This window comes from Notothenia rossii, assembly GCF_949606895.1.
Source record: "Notothenia rossii genome assembly, chromosome: 2".
In the NCBI taxonomy this organism is placed as follows: Eukaryota; Metazoa; Chordata; class Actinopteri; order Perciformes; family Nototheniidae; genus Notothenia; species Notothenia rossii.
In genome coordinates, this window is record NC_136904.1 from 17,479,384 (window position 1) to 17,499,857 (window position 20,474).

At 39.3% G+C, this 20,474-nt stretch overlaps 1 protein-coding gene across 1 annotated transcript; it reads left to right on the forward strand.

The window, feature by feature from the left end:
• Window positions 1–1,027: 1,027 nt before the first annotated feature.
• On the forward strand, window positions 1,028–19,785 carry mtmr10 (myotubularin related protein 10). Its single transcript, XM_079664581.1, has 16 exons — window positions 1,028–1,545; window positions 3,513–3,573; window positions 4,993–5,129; window positions 5,528–5,600; window positions 6,551–6,693; window positions 10,220–10,313; window positions 10,927–11,074; window positions 11,748–11,835; window positions 13,753–13,841; window positions 14,109–14,239; window positions 14,389–14,458; window positions 14,721–14,791; window positions 14,962–15,134; window positions 15,246–15,416; window positions 15,903–16,085; window positions 16,773–19,785. Exons 1-16 carry the CDS (start codon window positions 1,489–1,491, stop codon window positions 17,379–17,381), a joined length of 2,298 nt encoding a protein of 765 aa, XP_079520707.1. The 5' UTR covers window positions 1,028–1,488; the 3' UTR covers window positions 17,382–19,785.
• Window positions 19,786–20,474: the final 689 nt, after the last annotated feature.

Sequence of the window (20,474 nt, forward strand, 5' to 3'; positions counted from 1 at the left end):
AGAAAATATAAAATTATTTGAAAATCTTGGCCAGTTTTTATTTTTTATGTTTTAATACTGTCTTGAAGGTATTCAATATTGGACATTATCAGTTTCGTTAATTGTATTAATTCATCCTGCCACATTTATTCATTTTCACGATTATCTCAGAAGATTGATGACATAGATCTGTAATAACAGCTTGGCCTCTCTATTTTTAGAGAATAAGGACAAATATTAACTATAGCCTACTCTTTTCTCTCTATGCCATAATTTTTCAGAATTAATTCATGAAAAACGTAAACTCTTAAAATATTTTGCTTTGCTTTTGAGTAGTTATAAATGCATTTCAGGTTGAGTTTAAATGCACTCGCAATAGATTTGAAATAGAACAATTGAGATTAGGTTAAGGACACTGAAGTGTGTGAGGCAACAATGAATAGTTCATTTGAGTCTGTTTATTAGCAATTGTCTGTCCTTAATGAAACAATATTGCCACCTAGTGCATATCATCTACCAATGTATTTCTCTTCAAATAAGAACCTAAAACATCCTGTTTTCAATGATGGGATGATATATTTTTTTTACTTGAATATAAGCATAATATAACAACTTTTTTAAAATCTTGTTTATTTTTGTATATCACTCTGTTCTAAAATATGGGTTGGGTTGGGTTTCAATATGTATATTATTTCCAGTGGTTTGTGTCTGACTATAACAATTATAAAATGAATGATCCTGTTATTAAAAGTTAACATAGTTGTGTACATAAAATAACTGTAAAGAAAAAGATGACCGAATTACGCACTTAAGCCGCTAACTCTGACAATGTCTCGTGGGAGTTGTAGTCCATGTGTGGTGTACTTGATCAAGGTAAACTAACACAAATCAATCTTTTTTTATATCTCATATGAAGAAGTTATCAATATTGTATATAATGTACAGTAGTGTATATTAATTTAGCTAAGAAGGTGTGCAGAGTGCCTCAAGTTTGACAGTATTGGTCCGAAAAGTAGAGCTGAGCAGCGGAGCCCGGAAGTAGGGCAGGTCCTCTTTATAAACATGGCCGTTAAGTCCTTACAGCATCAGGTTCTGCGTTTGTCTGTATCAGTTAGACATTCAGGAAGTCCCTGAGGGTAGCTAGTGCAGTAACAGGTGGAAAGAAAATGTAGACACTCGACCGACGCATATGCATTATTTTTCCGTTCTTTTATATCTGCGTGGGAACAACATTTATAAACTTCATAAAGTACTTTATGCTAGCTAGCTAGCGAAGCTAAAACCGACGTCTCAACGTTAACTCCTGTCAACTTTTCCCAGCTACATAATCTGCTCCCTGACAGTTTATCGACATGGAGGAGTGCCGTCGTGCGCCTGGCTCGTCTCGATGAATATTTTACACACGGAGGTGTCGGATTTACTCAGCTGACTAAACTTTATTGAAGGCTCCTTTTGGGTTGTTGTTTTTTTCCACTGGAAACAGCCAACTGCTGAGGGCGGACATAAACAATGTTTTCTGTCAAACCCATGAAACCAACCTTCAAGAGTTATCTTCCTCCCGTTCAGGTATGTCTTTTTTGCTTCAGAGTGATAACAGCAAAGTAAACTTTTGTGCATCGTACCGAGACAGTGTCAAATTAAAGTTTGAATTAATTTAGGGCTTAGGTTTTCGTGACTGCGGTGTGGCTGCGGAAGGAAAGTATATATGTAACGTGTGGTTGTGATTAGAAGAAGAGATAGCAATCTGTATGCAGCCTCACTTGCTGCTGCTGTGTTGTTTACAAGGGAAGGAGAAGTACTCAAAACTGGTACCAAAGTAAAAGTAGAACTGCAAGAGTTTAGGAATACTTTGTTACAAGTATAGTTCCTGCATTGTAAATGTTAGGGTTAAAAAAGTACAAAAGTATCAGCATCAAAATAAATACTCATTATGCAAATCGGGCTATTTCAGAATAATCTAAATGATATGTTTTGATTATAAGTATTGATGCAGTAATGTGTTTTAACAAAGCTGATAAAAGTGCCGATAGTTTCAATTACTCTGTATGCTGAAGGGTAGCTTATGAATGTTACTCCAGGTGTAAAAAGGTGTAAAGTCCTATTTTAAGTGTTGAATATAATGTGAAAAGTAACTAAAGGTATTTATTAAATGTAGTGGAGTAAAAGTAGACAATTAAACTCTGAATTGTAGTGGGGTAGAAGCACTAAGTAGCAACACATGTAAATACTCAAATAAAGTACAAGTATCTCAAAAATTACAGTACTTCAGTAAATGTAATTAGTTAGTTTACACCACTGGTTGTTTAGAATCAACAAACACTAAAAACAAGTTTTAATTGTTAGTTTGAGACATTGCAAAACAAGCAAAAGTTTGCACCTACTTCTTTTTAATTTGGAGAATTGAAACTTTATTGGGGAATCTGATACCGGTATCGAGAATAGGTTCCAAACAGAATGTGGCACCAGTGTGTGAGAAATGGGCTGTCACTGGCCTTGTATTGCCTACATGTGTATGCGCTTCTCCACACAGAAAGTCAAAGCTTTGCTCACAGATACTGGTCCAAACTCCCAAGCATAACCAGTGTTTGGCCTAGCATGGTCAACAGTTGGGAAGTGCTTTGAATTAAGTTTTTGAAAAACATAAACCATTTTTAAAGAAGAAATGTGTCAATATATGTATTCTAGTATCAAATTATCCTTCTGTTATGCTCTTGTGTTGTCAATCAATTAAACATGTCAAACTGTAAATACAAATATATACAGATTACGTTTATTTGTGTCCAAGTAAATCTAGGATTTACTGCACAAGATACATTATAGTGATTGTACGTTTATGAGAAATAATACTTATTCACTAAATCAAGATTCAGTTTAAATTAGTGGCCTTTACACTATCTTACCGGATGTTTTGTTTTTGTTAAATTCCAACACTTTCCTATTAAACAAAATATACTTTGACCATTTCATTGTAGCTTTTTCATGTACTGCGTAGCCCTAGTTTCTGACTTTGTTTTGGCTGTGTAGTGTGTACAGCCCATTACATTGTAAATAATAAAACAATCATTTTGTGTGTGATCAAACACAACTAATGTACTGTGTATAAACTGTAACCTTTTCTATACATAATACTAAAAATGTAAAAACTACTATCGTCCTATATTCTTCCACCCTTAACACTTTCAAAGCTGAAAGTCAGCACTTTAAACTCAAAGTCATCATTCACTGTTAATCAGTGTGCTTGAGTCGAGCCACCAATGAAAAACACATGTGTGTGTATCTGCAGGTCTGAGCAGTATTTGGGGATACAGTATTAATAGCATGAGTTGACTGCTGTGTATCTTTGGTTCCTTCTAGTTTAGTTAACCGATTGCAACAGCATGGTGTAACTGTTTATGCAACGTTAATTCAACAAAACCAATCATAACAGCTGTCAGGTTGTTCAACGTGCATCCATTGACAAACTTAAATCCTAGGCATGTTGCTAGAGAATATTTTGTATCTAACTTGCATGTCATTTTTACTTTTTGACCCAGACTGATGTGAAGAGAACTTTTGAACCACCTATTAAAAAGCTGGAGCCAAAGTTACTTCAAGGTAAGTTTATTTTGTCATTCTCGTAAGTGGAGTCGGCTTTACCAAAGGGTTACAAATTCTCACGATACACCCTCCCATGAGGATTTAGAAACATCCTGCCAGTTATATTTGCACAGGCGTCAGTTTAGTGCCCTTTGCAGCACCGTTTATGTGTGGCGTTTCCCACCTCTCTGTTGTAAGACGTTCCTGTTTTACAGAACACTTTAAAGCTCTTATCATAAAAGTGGATTTAGAAAAAGGAGTTAAGCAATGCACATTTTTCCCCTATGACATCAAGGTCCTAAGTGAGCCTAGTGAATTAACAGGAGTGCCAGGAAATTCTCCATTTCAGTGTTTTATTCTGGTCCCAGCTGTTGATTTGGGAGCTTCATGGGAGAGGCTCAACACACCCTTAGCAGAGTGTTACTTTGAGTGAATATACAGTGATGTCATCTATAAAAGTAAAACAACATAAGCTGTATGTCAGTTTTACATATTATAAACGTTTCCTCATGGCCGCTCCTTAGAAAAAATCCTCATTTGCAAACCTGCCATACTTGTATTTTGTTTCCGTTGCGGTCGACATGAATAACATTTATAAAGCACCTGCTAAATGGTTGTTAAAAAAGCATTTCTATTCATTTCTATGTAGCTTTTACCATTGATGGGGTGTCTCTCCTTTTGCATCTTGATTTTGGAGCCAGACACAGGAACAGTTTTCATGATCAGCTGATATGTTTTGAACTTACTGTGTGTGTGTTACTTTGAGACAGTCCTTTGATGTGACTGCAGGACTCCACCCTGCTGCCTCTGCTCTCATGCTTTGAACATCCCTGGGGCAACTTTTTACTGCAGCATTAACTGTTTTGTGGTCATGTTAAGATATGAGAGTATTTATTGGAAAAGATATGCCTAAAGCGTATTCAATTCTATGACTTGCATGTTGCTTTCCAACGTATCATCACATCAACGTTGTTTTGCAACATATCCTTACATGACCAGTTTTCAAGTGCGTTTATTGTCAATTTCACCGTCTCAAACGGATGGATAACAAGAATGAACTTTTTTTTAAATAGAATAAATATGTAATATATAATTGTTGTATGTATTGATGCTCTACTACTTGGTTAAATGTACAAATAGAAAACAGAAAAGATGAGGGTAGAAAGATGAAGATGGACGATACCAGTGGGGTTGGGTTATATTTTACGAATCACAAGCAGGATAATAAATAACTAAAACTAAAAATGAGCAATTTAATAAATGATCGCACACACAACATTTTAGCCTGGTAAGGTTGAATTTATGTTCAGCAAGTCTTATTTATCTACATGTCATTTATGGGGTTAACTCACTTAATGTACTCTACTCTCCCTTGAACTCTGTAGTTGAACACTTCAGATTTTACACTGACTTTTTATCTCATGTGCTTGTCACCAGGGGAGATTGTAGTTAATGAGGTGAACTTTGTGAGGAAATGCATCAGCGCTGAGAGCAGCCAGGACGACCTTTGGGGGAAGTTGATCTGCACCAACTTCAAGGTCTCCTTCATCCCTCAAGATGCCTCTTCCAAACAGGTATTTGTGTGCTTTTTTGAATATTTAGTCTTAGTCGAAGACTTGGCTTCCATTGGCTACAGTTTTAGCTTTACATTTGTTGAATGTATTACTGCCCCAGCCTACTGCAGAATAGCTTTAACATGTGTATTTCGATAGCCATGTTGGCTTGCTTGTGCAGCTGGCAAAGAGGAAGGAAGACTTGTGTACTTTCCTGCACTGCATTGTCAGTGATATCGCACGAGAAGTGAGACAGACGTCATACCCAGCTATGCGGAAGATTGTTTACATGAAAACATGTCTCAGTCTTAAGGGGATCTACTCAATCTACCCACCAGTATTTCAGATAATGTTTCAGCGTGTCATGGGTGTCATTAATATAACTTCTACCTGTCACTTTTTCCCGTTGTTTTCCACAGAAGTCCCAGCTGTCCCACCTCCTGCTTGGAGATCACGACATACCCCTCACCTGTCTGGAGCAAGTAGTAACAGGTACGTCTGTTGTCACATCACATTTCTGGCCAACATTGTCTTTTTTTGCAGGTTTGTTATTGTATAATTGTCTATTATAATTTTGTTTAATCACTTGACAATATATCCCAAACTATTGGTTTCCAAATGATAAACACAACATAAAAGAAAGCTAGTCTTAGCATTTGAAACGGTATTAAGCAGATTAAAACTTGTACTCAGCCGACTGCTTTAAAAGGAACACTTAGCATCTTAAACAAGTCATTTTACAAGAGTGATCTACAATCAGAATAAAGTCAGATTGCTCCCTTATCAATCTTTGACAGCTTGGTGGACTGATGTCGTTTGTTGCTCTTTCCTGCTCAGTGATCTGATAACAAGTGATGTCACAGCTCAGGCAGTGTTTAGTGGCAGCGCAGCAGGGCGGGGATTAGCCGTGTTTATGTACCACATTGCATCAATTGCTGACACTGCAAGGGCAACTGCCCAGAGCGCGCTTTGTTGTGTTAAAGTGGTGAGGCACAAGGCTTGTTTTTAAACTGCTACTGAAGACACTTATCATTGTGGAACTTTGCACAAGTATGGGAGCATAAAGAATAGGATACAAATATAATCAAACATGAATATGTTTTGCTGATGCTTTCACACAATATCTTATTTGTCAGGGTCAGGTGGTATGGTATCCCTGCCAAAATCCCAAATGTTATGTTGCTTCATATTGAAATGAATGAATGTCAAGTGTAATCCACAATGGCATATCTTTAGTTGAAGTTCATTGCTAACTGTTATAGTAGTAATAGTGCATCACTTTTCCTGTAATTTGATGATTATAGGATGAACATTAAATATTTGGTCAAGCTCATCCAAGCTGCTTCTAATATTTTTTTCTAGAATTTGTTGCCAAGCTCTTATTTTGCATCTCTAATCATTGGAAATTGCATTCATCTGTTGTGTTTGTTTGTTCCTGTCAGTTAATGATACAAAAGGGAAGAAGAAAGTGTTGGGGTCAAACCAGAAGCTGAAGTTTAACCCGACGGAGCTCATCCTCTACTGCAAAGACCTGCGCATCATAAGGTTCTGCTTTGGCGAGGCTGGGCCTGAGGGGGCCAAAAAGGTGAGTCATGGGCCCACTGGATTTATACGTGCCACAATTTTAAAGAATGCATTTAGATTACACATATTGTCTTTAACATCCTAATGCCCTACCTCCAAGTGACTAATTGCCCAGTATTAATCATCCGTTCTCCTTTTCTCGGTGTCTGTCCCTTATCCATTCACTGTTGCTGACCAAACTTTTCCTTTCTTGACTCTGAGCTCAATACAAACACACACTCACGACCACTTCCTCAGTGACAAAGATATTTATATCTTTAGAACTTTGATGTGCTACTCTCTCACTCCCTCCATCTATATAGAAACAATTCACTTCTCTAAATGCATTTCAGTGTGGCCATTAGCCCCGCAATGAGTAAGAGACATTGAGAACAATGCTTATTCAAGCCAAGGAAACTGAGAATGATCCTGATTGTTGGAACGACTGGCAGCGTGACTCTGACTCATCTCCTGCACAGAGAGTAGATGGACAGATGATTCAATCTTCACACCAGTTTAGAGATCTGTTTTATATAAATGCCAGGATATATTGATATGTTTGGATGTTTAGGGGATGGATAGTGCGGTAGTTAGATAGTTGCACACATTATAAATGAAAGGAAGTCCTTGTAATTTAGAGACAGGGACCAATCATGTCGAGGCTTTACCTTTTTTAATCCAGCTAAAATAATGTACCATCACAGAAATTGGTGAAAGTGCCTTAAAGGCCAAGAAAATATGCATTTCCTTATTTTCATCAGCCAGTTGTTTTGTGAGTTGAGCTGTTGTGGTAACCAGCAGCAATGCAGGCTTTACTGACCTCTTAGACGAGAGAAAATGTAAGTCGTTTAGTCATGTTTTATAAAGACATACAGCTAATATTACATTTTTCTGTGAAAATTTAAAAAAGTTTGTATTCAAGTTCAGAAACAAGAATCAGCCAAGAAAAACAAATTGTTGCAAATACATTTAAACTAAGAAGGTTTCAACAACCTTTCAGACCCTAGGAACATGATCTCTCACCAAGGTATCACCAACAAACTCCAGACATAGCCAAAAGTAAGAAAACAAACATTCTTTATTTGGTTTATCTGGAATTGTAAGTGTTCTGTAAATACATGTGTATTTGTTAATGATGTACACAAATGTCTCCAGGAGCTCTTGGCTTCCCCCAGCCTCACTACATAGCCCCTGAGAGTCAGGCAGCTGAATATCTCTCGACAGTGTGCCAGTGAAAAGGGCCTGAGTGTGAATGTACATAGTTGCATGGCTGATCTCCTCCCCTGTCATCTGGGAGCAATTGTTGTGTAGGTATTAGAGGACTTGGAGCTCCACAGCAAATACCTGCAGCACATTTGGCTAACAGTATGCATCGAACAGTTTTATGACCAGCAGTGTTACGAGTCCCTTTTGAATTCATTTAAAAAATACAGCAGGCTCTTTATTTGATTGACTCTGCTATGGGCTCAGAACAGTCTCATAATACACATATGCACACAGAAAGATTCACATTTCCGGATCCACACTTGTGTTTTTCAATGCACACACAATGTGTTCCGTTTCATATACATGTAAATAAAATCCAAATACAGAAAAAAGTTTTACATATGTATTTTTGATCCTCACATATTTGTTTTCCGTTTAAAACCTCTGAACCTGCAAACACAAACCGCTTTCTGTGCACGGATCGCTTAGCATTCGTGTGTGAGTTTTTTGAGATTCCCCTGATGGTCAGCCGATTCGTACTTGTAATGTTTTCTATCTATAGCCAATCAGATGTCTCCTCAATTCTAAGCCAATCACATGAGCGCGCCCCCACGAGGGTAGATTTCTTGCGTTCATGACGTAGCACTTCATGTACGCATTTTGCGCAGTCCGGAGCTGACAGGTCCATGGAGCATGCCTGCAGGCGCTAATCTCAGGACACCTCCACTCTCAGTACATTTTCCGAACAAGAAATGCACGCAAATACAAGCCTTAATATTATTAAGCTACAGCGCCACTTTCCAAACCATTGATGAATGCTTGTACACAAAAACGGCAGGCAAAACCATTTTAAATGTGTGTTTCCTGTATGACGAATACAGCTGCTTTATATGTCTGTATGAAGTTGTTGTGAGTGTGGAGGGAGCAGCTAACGGGTTAGCTTAGCCTAACCGATCAGTGCACTACGAAGCCAGTGCTAGACAGTGAACTGTCAACAGGGAATCATTATCGGCCGATATTCACTCAAAATAGTTTGATCGGTGCTCTCTATAAAGGCCGATCAGGAGAGCTGGATCTGATCGATATGGACATAAACGCGAGTGAAGTATAACCGGACGCAAGAGAGAGATCAGATCAGCTGCTGAGTCTGACGTAGACACGCAGCTCTGCATGATCACCTGAAGCTCCGCCCTCTGTTTAGCGAGCTGACCGGACAGCGCAAAATGCGTATATGAAGTGTCATGAACGCAAGAAATCATACCCTCGTGGGTGCGCGCTCATGTGATTGGCTTAGAATTGAGGAGACATCTGATTGGCTATAGATAGAAAACATTACAAGTACAAATCGGCTGACCGTCAGGGGAGTCTCAAAAAACCCACACACGAATGCACAGCGATCCGTGCACAGAAAGCGGTTTGTGTTTGCGGGTTCAGAGGTTTTAAACGGAAAACAAATATGTGAGGATCAAAAATACATATGTAAAACTTTTTTCTGTGTTTGGATTTTATTTACATGTATATGAAACGGAACACATTTGTGTGTGCATTGAAAAACACAAGTGTGAATCCTTTTGCGGATCATGAAATACAAGTGTGAATCCTTCTGTGTGCATGTGTGTATTATGAGACTGTTCTGAGCCCATACTCTGCTGCTTACAACCTAATCTGCAGGGATGATTATGAATAGAGCACTGAAAATAGAAAATGAGTCTGCCCCCCTCAATACTTGTGGGTGTATTTATGGACACCATGTATGTAATTACAGTGTGAACCTAAAACCAGGCTCAGTTCTTTTTTTCTTTTTCTTGGTGACATATGGAATTAACCCAACCTATAATAGCTTATTTTGCCATAGGAAATTACAGAGTTGAGAGCAGCCTTGACTACGCACACACACACACACACACACACACACACACACACACACACACACACACACACACACACACACACACACACACACACACACACACACACACACACACACACACACACACACACACACACACACACACACACACACACACACACACACACACACACACACACACACACCTTTTTTGTGTCCTCTCCTGAATGGCAGGCTTTGTGTGACTCCAGTGGAGCCACAGTGAGCTTCCTGTTAACCCAGGGCCGTAGGCTGAGTGTTAAACATTTTCTTTCCCAGGTTTCACTTGTTCTTCTTTTTGTATGGCTAAAAGATATTCCTCACTTTTAGACCTCTGAGTGTTTCTGAGATTGGAAGCTGAAACGTAATGTTTAATTGATTCCTCCATTCATGTTTAATCATATTGTTTTGTAATGTGCATGTCCGATACTTATTTTTCTCCCTTTTATTCCAGGTTTGCCTTGCTATTGCCCACTATTCCCACCCAGCTGATCTTCAACTGCTGTTTGGTTTTGAGTACCAAGGGCGGCGCTATCATGAATCTAAAGGTAGGCATATAGAGTAGCATGTCAAATGTATTTTATTGTTTCTTTAAAGGTCCCCTATTATACTGTTTTTCATCAATATATTATAGGTCTCAGATATATACAAAACATGTCTCTCAAGTGTTTGGCTCCAAATACCAAACAGATCATGCATAGTAGCATCCCATAATCCCCTCTGTTTAAGCCCTGTTTCAAAAGTGCTGATTCTCTGTCTGTTACTTTAGATGAAAAATAAGGAGCCACTCCCCACGCCCCTCTGAGAGATATTTGGTTAAAAAGAACCCAATGGTGCTCTAGGGGGAGATTCAGGCGATAAGGTGGTGGGGGGGGGTTACCTTGGTTGGCGATTGGCTAATGGTTACACAAGCCAAAAAAACGTTATATCATAAAGTGGCCAAAATCTGATTCGCTCATTTTCAGACATATAAATGGATCAGGACAAAAAGTGAGCGAATCTTTTTTCCTGAAGCTTTCAGAATCTCTTTACACAGAGGGGGGGATATCTTTATGTATAAAAGACATGAAAAAGTGGATTTTGCACAATAGGTGACCTTTAAGACATAGCAAGTTCTTTTTTTACTGTTATCTTTGTATATTCATGTATGTGTATTTCCAGGGGAGCGAGTCAATGGTTCCACCCCGCGAGAAGGATTACGGACCCCCATATTTGACCGCCCCTCGGACCTGGATCGGGAGATCAAGAGAACAGGAGCATCAGAGTGGAGAGTGTGCTCCATCAACGAGGGCTTTGCCATCTCACAAAGGTTTTCAGCTTGTGTTGTTTGATGCTTGCTATTCACCAGCAGTATAGGCAGAGCATGTCTGTAGTTCCCTCACTTGGCCTTAGCTGTTGAATGCACTAAATGTCCCCTCTACTCATACCTAGTATGTTTTGGCAAGACAGTATATTTACACTGTAGGCCTTTTTTCCTTGCTTCATACGAGACTCAAGAAAAAAAACTGAATGTCTCGGTGTAACATGCAGGTCTGCTTTTAACAATACATGCTATTCATCGGAGTTCAGTGGTGACATCATGGTGGGTTTGAAGTAAGGATTGTACTGTGTTAAATGGACTACAAATTGCATAATGGTAGTTTGCAAGAAGCAGTACACATAACATGGGGCTAAAAACAATACTCACTCCACTCGGTTTAAGTATATGAGGGGAAACTGAATAAAAGAAACTCACTATAAAAGCTTCTCAGCGGCTCAGATATTTGTTACAGGCCCAGCAAACCCATTGTTAAATGGTTAGTAACAATACAATCATGGCTTTTACTACCTTAAATATGATGGTATGTCAGCAAGAGGCGAAACACTTTGACTTATTTGTAGTCTTTCTAACAATATAATTGAAATTGTTTTATTTAATGGTGCCTTGGTCTTTGATTCCTGTATAACAAACCTCTTTCTCTCACTCTTCCTTCTTCTTTTAGTCTCCCAGAGTACATTGTGGTCCCGGTCTCTCTGGCAGACGAGGATCTAAAGAAGTATTCCGTATTCTTCACTGACCACCGCATCCCTGTGAGTTTTCTGATATCTGCATTAACACTGTGCCGCAACACTTTTCATTTAGCTCATGGATGTATAATAAGAACTGGATACAGCGTGGGAGGCGGAGTCTCGTTCTTTCCTATGAAAGCTGCTCATTGGCGCATGAAGGCAAAATGGCCCAACTTTTGAGAGAGCGAAACGTCACAGATTGTCCATCAAGCCTGGCTGCCACGGCAGAAGAACCCGTATGTGCAGTCATAGAGCATGCGCCCCTTAAGCCCCGCCTCCCGTGCTCCCACTCTCGGCTCACTAGAATGAATGGAGAGATACAATAAATCTAGATTTGGCTTTTAGTGCATTTTACCACTTTAAGGACTTAATGATTCTAATAAGGGCTATACAATTGTTCACACTGGGTAGTTTATTTAGTTTTAAAAAAAAAAAGTATCCACTGATTTAAAGACGTCTCTTTCCCCATGTTAGTCAATGGGAAAAAGTCTTTCTGGGCCTAGTGACGTCACGGACTGATACGGAAATTGTAGTACCGCCGTTTGGACACAATGAATTTTTGGCAAAGAGTCCGGCGCACTTCCTGGGGGCTTGATTTAGCTCAATGTACTTCCGGGTCAGTTCGGCAACACAGAAACCACAACAATGGAGCGGTTCATCGATTTTTACTTTGAGCTTGGCCTAAAATATAAAGATATAACATCAGTGCTTGGCAATAGGCACGAGTTTCACATAAGTGAAAGACACCTCAAGAGAACACTCAGAGCGAGGGGACATATTCAGTATAGGTGGTATACTGTAAGAACAACATAACCATTGATGTGTTAAGAGATTTTGGTAGCACTTCATCTTAAAAAAATGAAGTTATTGAATTTTTCTACAAGTATATATTTTCGGCGTAGCAGTTTGTAGACGGCCCCTAAGCACTCCTCTCTCCTCCAGCTGCACATTGTTTGCCTGTCTGGCCATTGTAATCGGGCTCTTTGAAGATCCAAAAATCCACAGTTTTCTTAAATTTCTGATCGGATTGGCAAAAACTTCAGAATTTGAATTGACCGCCATTCAAATGACAGCTTTGTTTTCCCCCAAAAGTCGGCGGAGCCGTAATTTTTGCCCGGAAGTGACTCATCTGTTACTCTCATCTATGCTAACGCTAACGCCACATTAGCATCAGAGATCTTTTCTACTTCATGCTATCTGCACAGATGGTTAACATTGCACATTAAAAAGATCAGGCAGTTCAGGGAGAATCGCAGGCAGGCAGGCAGGCAGGCAGGCAGGCAGGCAGGCAGGCAGGCAGGCAGGCAGGCAGGCAGGCAGGCAGGCAGCTTTGCATGACATTCTTCTGGACGTGTTTCATTGTGCTGATAGTGAGGGTAGGCAATCCCTTGTTTGGCAAGACAGTAGTGACGGCCATCTTGGTGTTGTGTGTTGTTGTGCGAGATCAGAGATGTAGTTCATTGAGCGGTTTCACACAAAAAAGTCTTACTTCAAAGTTTTACGGCAAAAAATATTTTTTTTTACTTGCAAAATTATCTTTTAAATTGACAAACATCATATGTGTAATTCGTGACACAATTCAAACGGGATCGAAAGATAACTTTTCTTTCGCCATTGAGTTCAATACATAATCTTTCCGAAATAAGGTCCCATGGAGGTCCCCCGGAAAGGGAGGGACTTCGCCTCTATTGCGAGATCTCGCAAACATTATTTTTTTTTCAAACACATTATTTTTTCTTCTCCATGTCCCCTAGGGGGCTCCGTAGGTTGCTGAGCTTTGCTTAGTACAACTTAATTTATCTCTATTTATTATTAGGCTTATAATGTAATTGTAACGGCACATATAGGAACACTAATAGACTAATAACTATCTGTTGTACACCAGTTGAATAAACTTTAGCATCCCTTTTATTTGCTGATTCATTTCTGTCCTTGTAGCTCTGGTGCTGGAATCATCCAAATGGAAGTGCTCTGGTCCGCATGGCCGTCATAAGTGATCCATTGCAGCAGAGGAGGATCGATCAGAAGTACACCAACTCCTTTACTTTATTCAGATTTCAAAATGTCTATTAAGTGTGGAATCTGGAATCCAAAAACAGTCATGTTGAACTGCACTAGTGGAAAAAATTGATTAAGTTTCATCTAATTTTGATAAAAATGTTAACCGGTATTATTTGGTACAGGTATTTGGTAATGACGTTGAATATGCTAAAGTTCTATATAAATATATTGATGATGATGTATTGCAGAGATGTTGCCATTGCTGTTTTAAGACCTCTCGTGTTTTGTGGTAGGGTCTTCACTGCCATCACAAAAAGCCACCCACAGCGCAGTGAAGTCCTCAGGTCAGATCTGGACAAGTGTCTGCCCAACATCCAGGACATCCAGAGTGGTTTTGTCAAAGTCAGGCAGATCTGCGTCATAGGTGAGCCGAATCACAGTCAATCTGCATCTCCATATACCTGTGTATACGTGTGAAATACATCAAAATGTACCTTTTTTCAAATGGGAACATTTCTTCTCATACTTGTGTATAGTTTTGTAGATGTTTTTAAGTGTTTTGATTGTGTGCAGATCATTTTGAGGAGTCAGACGAGAGGTGGTTCTCATCTATTGAAAACTCAAGATGGCTGGAGTATGTGAGGTATGTAAACAACCTGAGTCTTTATAAACTTTATTAAAAATTGAAATATTATGCTGGTGTGATGTTCGTTTTAACTTTATAATTCCATCTGGAACATAACAGCCCTTTACAAACAATTCGTATGGACAGTCTAAGTTAAGGTTAATGTACACATACTTTTTTTTACTGTTTAAGTTATCCAACTAATGTAATTATGCTGTATCATTGGAAATACATTGTGTGTGAAAATGAATGGAGATTTATCTGCTGTTTGTGACTGCAGGGCTTTCCTGAAGCACTCAGCAGAGATAGTGTACCAGCTGGATGGAAAGAATGCTTCAGTCATTCTTCAAGGTAAACTTAGCAACAGCATATTTTCTTTACTTTATTGCATGATGGTGAACTTCACTTTAGATTTTCCTGATCCATTGATTGTGATATTGTAGCAACGTGACTTTGAACATTTCAATTTCATCCAACAGCAGGTGTAAAAGTCTGAATCTGTATTTGTTCTCCCTGTACAGAGGAGGAGGACAGAGACCTGAACTGTGTGGTGTCCTCCCTGGTGCAGCTCATGTTGGACCCTCACTATCGCAGCCTCGTTGGCTTTCAGAGTTTGGTGCAGAAGGAGTGGGTGATGGCTGGCCATCGCTTCTTAGACAGATGCAACCACTTAAAGAAGAATGACAAAGAGGAGGTATTTGTCAGACAGTTTAAAACCAACTCCGATCTAATAGAAATACTAAGACACTAACGCTTCCTACATGTTTTTCTCCCACTCTCTCTCTCTCTCTCTCTCTCTCTCCAGTCCCCGCTGTTCTTGCTGTTCCTGGACTGCGTGTCGCAGATGATTAGCCAGTACCCGGCAGCGTTCGAGTTCACAGAGTCCTATCTGACTGTCCTGAGTGACAGCATGTGGATCCCACTCTTCAGTACTTTCCTCTTCAACTCTTCCAAACAGCAAGCTAAGCATTTGATGGTAAGAGATACAAGATTCAAGGCTTTTATTGTCATTCGTACATAGCTACAGTGTAGTTATGTCGATGTTGTGCACTAAATGCAACGGATTCCACCATGATCCATGATCCTAAATGATGTTGAAATGAGAACATGATTTTTTTTTAAATGATTGTTGCTTAATAAAAAGATGTGTCCATAACCAATGCACAAACCTCTGATTTGTGCTTGTTTAAAGGGGTTATATTAGATGTCTGAATGTCCAAACTCAGTGGTCCAAGACCAATGAAAGCACTTGTCATAACTCAAGGTGACAGTGTGTAACAAAGCAACATGTTTTTGTGGTTTACTTTCCCATGTCAAAGACTGAAATGTCCTTCTGCATGTGTCAGATCATTTACTGGAAAGAGTGCAACGTATTCTAACAGATAAGAACACATTTAGCTTGTGGTCAGAAAAATACTGTTTACACTTCCAGATTATAAATAACCTTGTGTTTGCTGGACAGGACTTTGCCAAGAATAAAGCCATCCCTCACGGAGAAGACCAGGTTGTGTACTTCCCTCCGGTTTGGGACTGGTCGCAGCAGTTCTCCCCCAAAGACCAAACCCTCTTCAACAACCCCATGTACGTCGGCAAAGGAGTGGCCTGCGTTCAGAATGGGGAAGTGAAGACCTTCAGACGCACAAAGGTACACAACAAACTGAGTTTACGGTTTTATAGCAGCAGTAGCAGCACATGGTTTTAGATGCCGTCGTTTACTACCTTCGATACGCAACACTTGAATTACAGTGTGGACTTTCAACCTCAGTTTAGTTGTTTGAAGCCATGTTGAAAACAAGTTGTAAGGTTGTTTAACGGCAAGGACTTTTTAAAGTCTGCATACAAGTTTTAAACTTCTATTATTCGGTAAAAACTTTAAATCACAATTGTATTTACTTTTTTTACTATTTGAAGTAGGAACATTTTTATCCTAATTTTTAATGTTTAAGTTTTATTTTTATTCTGCAGGTTGGGTATCTAGAGTGTAAATACATTGTAGATACCTCTATAGTTTCTAAATCATGTAGGTTGCCCACAACTCCAAAGCTTTCTTTTTTTGAAGGTCAGAAGATCAATAATCTTGTGTAGGTATTTCCGAAATAGGTCAGCTTTGTCTTCTGCCCTCTTATTCTTCAGGCTGTTAGATATGACCATTTGATGATATGCATTTTGCTGAAATACACACTATTCCTGATGGAGTAAATGTTTAACATGAACAATCCGTCCAGTCAGCAGTTCTGATTACTGCAACTGAGATTTGATGGTTACATAAAGAAAAGATGGTCACATAGCTCTAGTTTATTCCCACTAAACGAGTGTGTCCTTCCTCCAACAGAAGGCGTACAGCCACACACTGCGAGGGATGCCTGCGTCTCTGCGCAATGGGACGAAGGTCGGGGAAGACACGTTGACCCGGCGGGGCTCCCTGGTGTCGGAGCTGAGGTCTGATTTCTCCCCCGTTAAAGACGAAAGCCCGTCAGAGCGCTTCTTCAGAGACTGGTTCTCTCGCCCCACGGACCAGCAGGGCCTCCTCATCCCGCTGCTCGTGCCCTCGCACCTCGCTCTCTGGAAGCTCTACTTCCTGCGCTGGGTTCCTGAAGCCTGCATCCCCAAAGGAGGCCCCGTCACCGCTTACCGCAAGCTCTCCCAACTGGTCGACGAAATTGAAATTCTGCAGAACCGGCTCAGGCAGTATAAAGGACGTGGTCCCGGCAACGGGCCTCTCCCCAGCCCAAGTGGGCCCCTCTCAGACCAAAGGAGGATGTATTTTAAGGCCAGTTCCCCACATGACCCCCCTTCACCTTCTGACGTCCTTACCTCCTCCTTCCCCTTCTCTCCAACGGGTAACCTGTGTCGCGGCGGTAACCATGGGACCCCCATTAGCAAATTCCTGAACGGGGCGAGGATCTGGCTCTCTACGGAGACTCTGAACGACACTGTCTGAAGAGGGGGAGGGGGTTTGTGTAACAATAAACCTTCTTATATTCTTTTTCCTCTTTCTTTAATACCATGAAGGAAAATGGAAAAAATAAACTTTAGATTTCTGATATATTAATTATTTATAAGCTAGCAGTAGCACGAAGCTGCATTGAAATCTGAGGTCCTTTCTAGCCTGAAGCGCCCTCTATAGGACTGAATCCTTAATCACCATTACAGCAGAGGAAATTAGATTATCTAAAGCACATCCTCCTTATTGGCCAAGGAGTTGTTGTTGTTGTTGTTGTGAGGTCTCCTGACTGCGAAAGATTGTAATACAAATTGTTTTAATATAATTATCTTTTGGATCTACTTGCGGTCTTTCTCGAGATTAGTTGGATGACTGCTCTTTTCTGTTGAGCGTCCTGTACGACCCGAATGAAGAGCGCTTTTGGAGATGTTTGTATTGAGTTGAGAGCCTTTACCTTTTGACACATTTTCACTGGTCAATACGACTTCCCCACTGTTATGGAAATGAGAAATGTTATCCACATATAAATGCTTTGAATTCGAAAATGCCCGTTTTTTTACTGCAGCATTAATGATGCATTTTCACTGAACCAACTAATCCATTTGTTTTGTACCTTCCAGGAAAAGTAATTCACAATATAATAACTGACGTAGTTTTTACTTTAGAAAGAGGAACAGAAAATAACACTGCTTCTACATATTGTATATGTGTTAAAACAAAGAGGATCTGTCATGGCTGAATGTAATGGGGCGTTTTTCGTTTTTTCTTTGCATAAGCTTAATGTTATTTGCTCCAAGTGCCCATACAACTATGGTTATATTGAAAGTCTCACTCTGTGCAGCAAATAGTGTGATTTGAGGGTTTGGCTTTGTAGATTTACGCTATTTTTGAAGCCGAGAAACGGGCCTATACTTTCAGTATCATAAAGCAGGTGATATTCAGAGGGCAACGTGGAGATGTGAGAACTTCAATCTGTGGTAGATATTTCCTCTTCTCTTTCTGAAGGGGTTCTATTCAACTTTTATACAGGCCTTCTGGTAAGGCTCTAATTATAAGAAGAAAAAACTGTTCATAACAACAGTACCTGCATGGGTAAATATTTTAAGCAAAAAGACAGACAAGGGCTTTGATTCAAACCAGTCTCTAGTTTGGATGGCACTGATCCAATTAACCAGACAGTAATGGGTTGATGACGAGTGACAAGAACATATCAGCATTAAGCACCTGGATAGCAATGTGTGATATTTTGTCCACAATGACTTCAGTTCACACAGGTTGTTAAAGGAAGGCCTGATACAAAGGGAAAGGCTTAACATACTGTATGTAGCTTTAACAATAGTCACTTTGAATAACATGTGTTCTTGTTTTTTTGCCAGATAATGCTTCTCTGGTTATAGGAATAATGTCATAAAGTACAAGTAGTGATTCTGTACTTTCAGTCAGGGTAGTGATGGCAAGGTTAGTGAGTTAAGATGTTCACAGGTTTAAATGAGGAAATCAGAGACATTTTCAAGCAAGCTAAAGTTCAAGTGCTCTGCAAAGACTTTTGGAGATCCTTTCAAAGTGTCTGCTGAACTAGAGAGGGGTTTGAGATGAACCAGGGGAAATGGATCAGTCATCCAGATCCCATTTAAACTAGGGAGGAATTAGCACTGTGTAATGTCTTTTTATTTCTTAAAAGAACAGTACAGCATTTAATATATACATTAATACCACTGGACAGTCTCAACATCTGTCCTCCAACACAGGAGCATCCACCCTTAGACGCTAGATTGAACACGTTTCTATAGCAATAACTAACTAGTTCAGGTGTTTTTTTTAATAAAGAAGTGTGTATAGAAGTCAACCTGCTCTCCCAAATGCTATTAATTGCACATTTAACTCAAGATATAGGATAGTTTGTTTGAAAGTGATTGTTGAATATCATTTTTGCAGATATTATAAATACTGTATATGGTTGAAATCTCCCTATTAATATCTTTGATTAATGGTACTAGATTACTTTTATCTTAGATTCAGTCTTTTTATTTTCTGGAGAGATTTTGATATGCTACGTTCTTCCACCACTTCACCATGTTGCACTCTGCTGTAATTGCATGACGACTGTGCTCCCACAGTTTGATATTGAAGAGCAGCAGATGTATTCAGATATGCAGATGCTCTCTAAGAGGGATGCAAGGGCTACTGTACATCCCCCTGTGCCTTGTTGGGAAGATTGACAATTTTTGTAACTAAATTCTAAATATATTGACTTATTTTAGTTTTTCTAAAACTGTTGAGTTATCAATTCTGTAAATCTATAGTAAATTCACTGGTAATGCACTGAAGCTGTTTTTCCCTGACCAAGAATAGGGCTTGAATGTGTACCAGTAACCAATCATTACAATATTTTTCAAATGAACTTGTGTCCTGGCTTTTATTTCACTGGATTCTGACACAATAATGCAATGCTTTTTCTATTAAAGCTTGGGAGGGCTCTGGAAAAAAATGAGCAACCTTTTGTGTCTGTAATAATGAGTCTACCTTCCTTTCTCCTTGCATACACTCATCATCTGTGATGACTTAATTGAATAAGCTGTTGGTGAAGTTAAATTATAATTCTAAATAGAGAACATAAATCACTTAAACCAACTAAGCCACAACACCACTGTCACAATCTACTATCATAATTAATATTAATGTATTTTTCAGGATTTCTTCTACATCTTGTTTAATTATATCCATTGTTTTGATTTGGATTTACAAAGAGGAACTCAACACCGGAAAAAAAAATTGTGTGGTTAAGGTTATTGAGATTGTTATTTAGAAGTATCCTGAAACACGTAAAATCTACTTGAAGCATTTCCATAGGTAGATGTGTCTATGGAAGTTGTTGGTTTGAGGCACTGCTGGGATTTGAACCCAGGATCTCCTGTTTAAGGCACTTTGACCAACTAAGCCACAGCGTCAACATTAATTGTATCTGTTATATGATAAACCTAAGATACACCTGCTCCCCCTACTGTACAACATCACAATAAGGGAAATACATTATAATTCTTTCAGAAACACATTCTTTCAATTTATCTATACGTCTGTCTGTCTTTCTAT

What these genes read in the sequence shown, in the direction of transcription:
- mtmr10 (XM_079664581.1), top strand. Translation starts at nt 1,489, where the DNA reads ATGTTTTCTGTCAAACCCATGAAACCAACCTTCAAGAGTTATCTTCCT. An exon ending in GGAGCCAAAGTTACTTCAAG is followed by an intron (nt 3,574 to 4,992) that starts GTAAGTTTATTT and finishes GCTTGTCACCAG; the next exon opens with GGGAGATTGTAGTTAATGAG. An exon ending in GCGCTATCATGAATCTAAAG is followed by an intron (nt 10,314 to 10,926) that starts GTAGGCATATAG and finishes GTGTATTTCCAG; the next exon opens with GGGAGCGAGTCAATGGTTCC.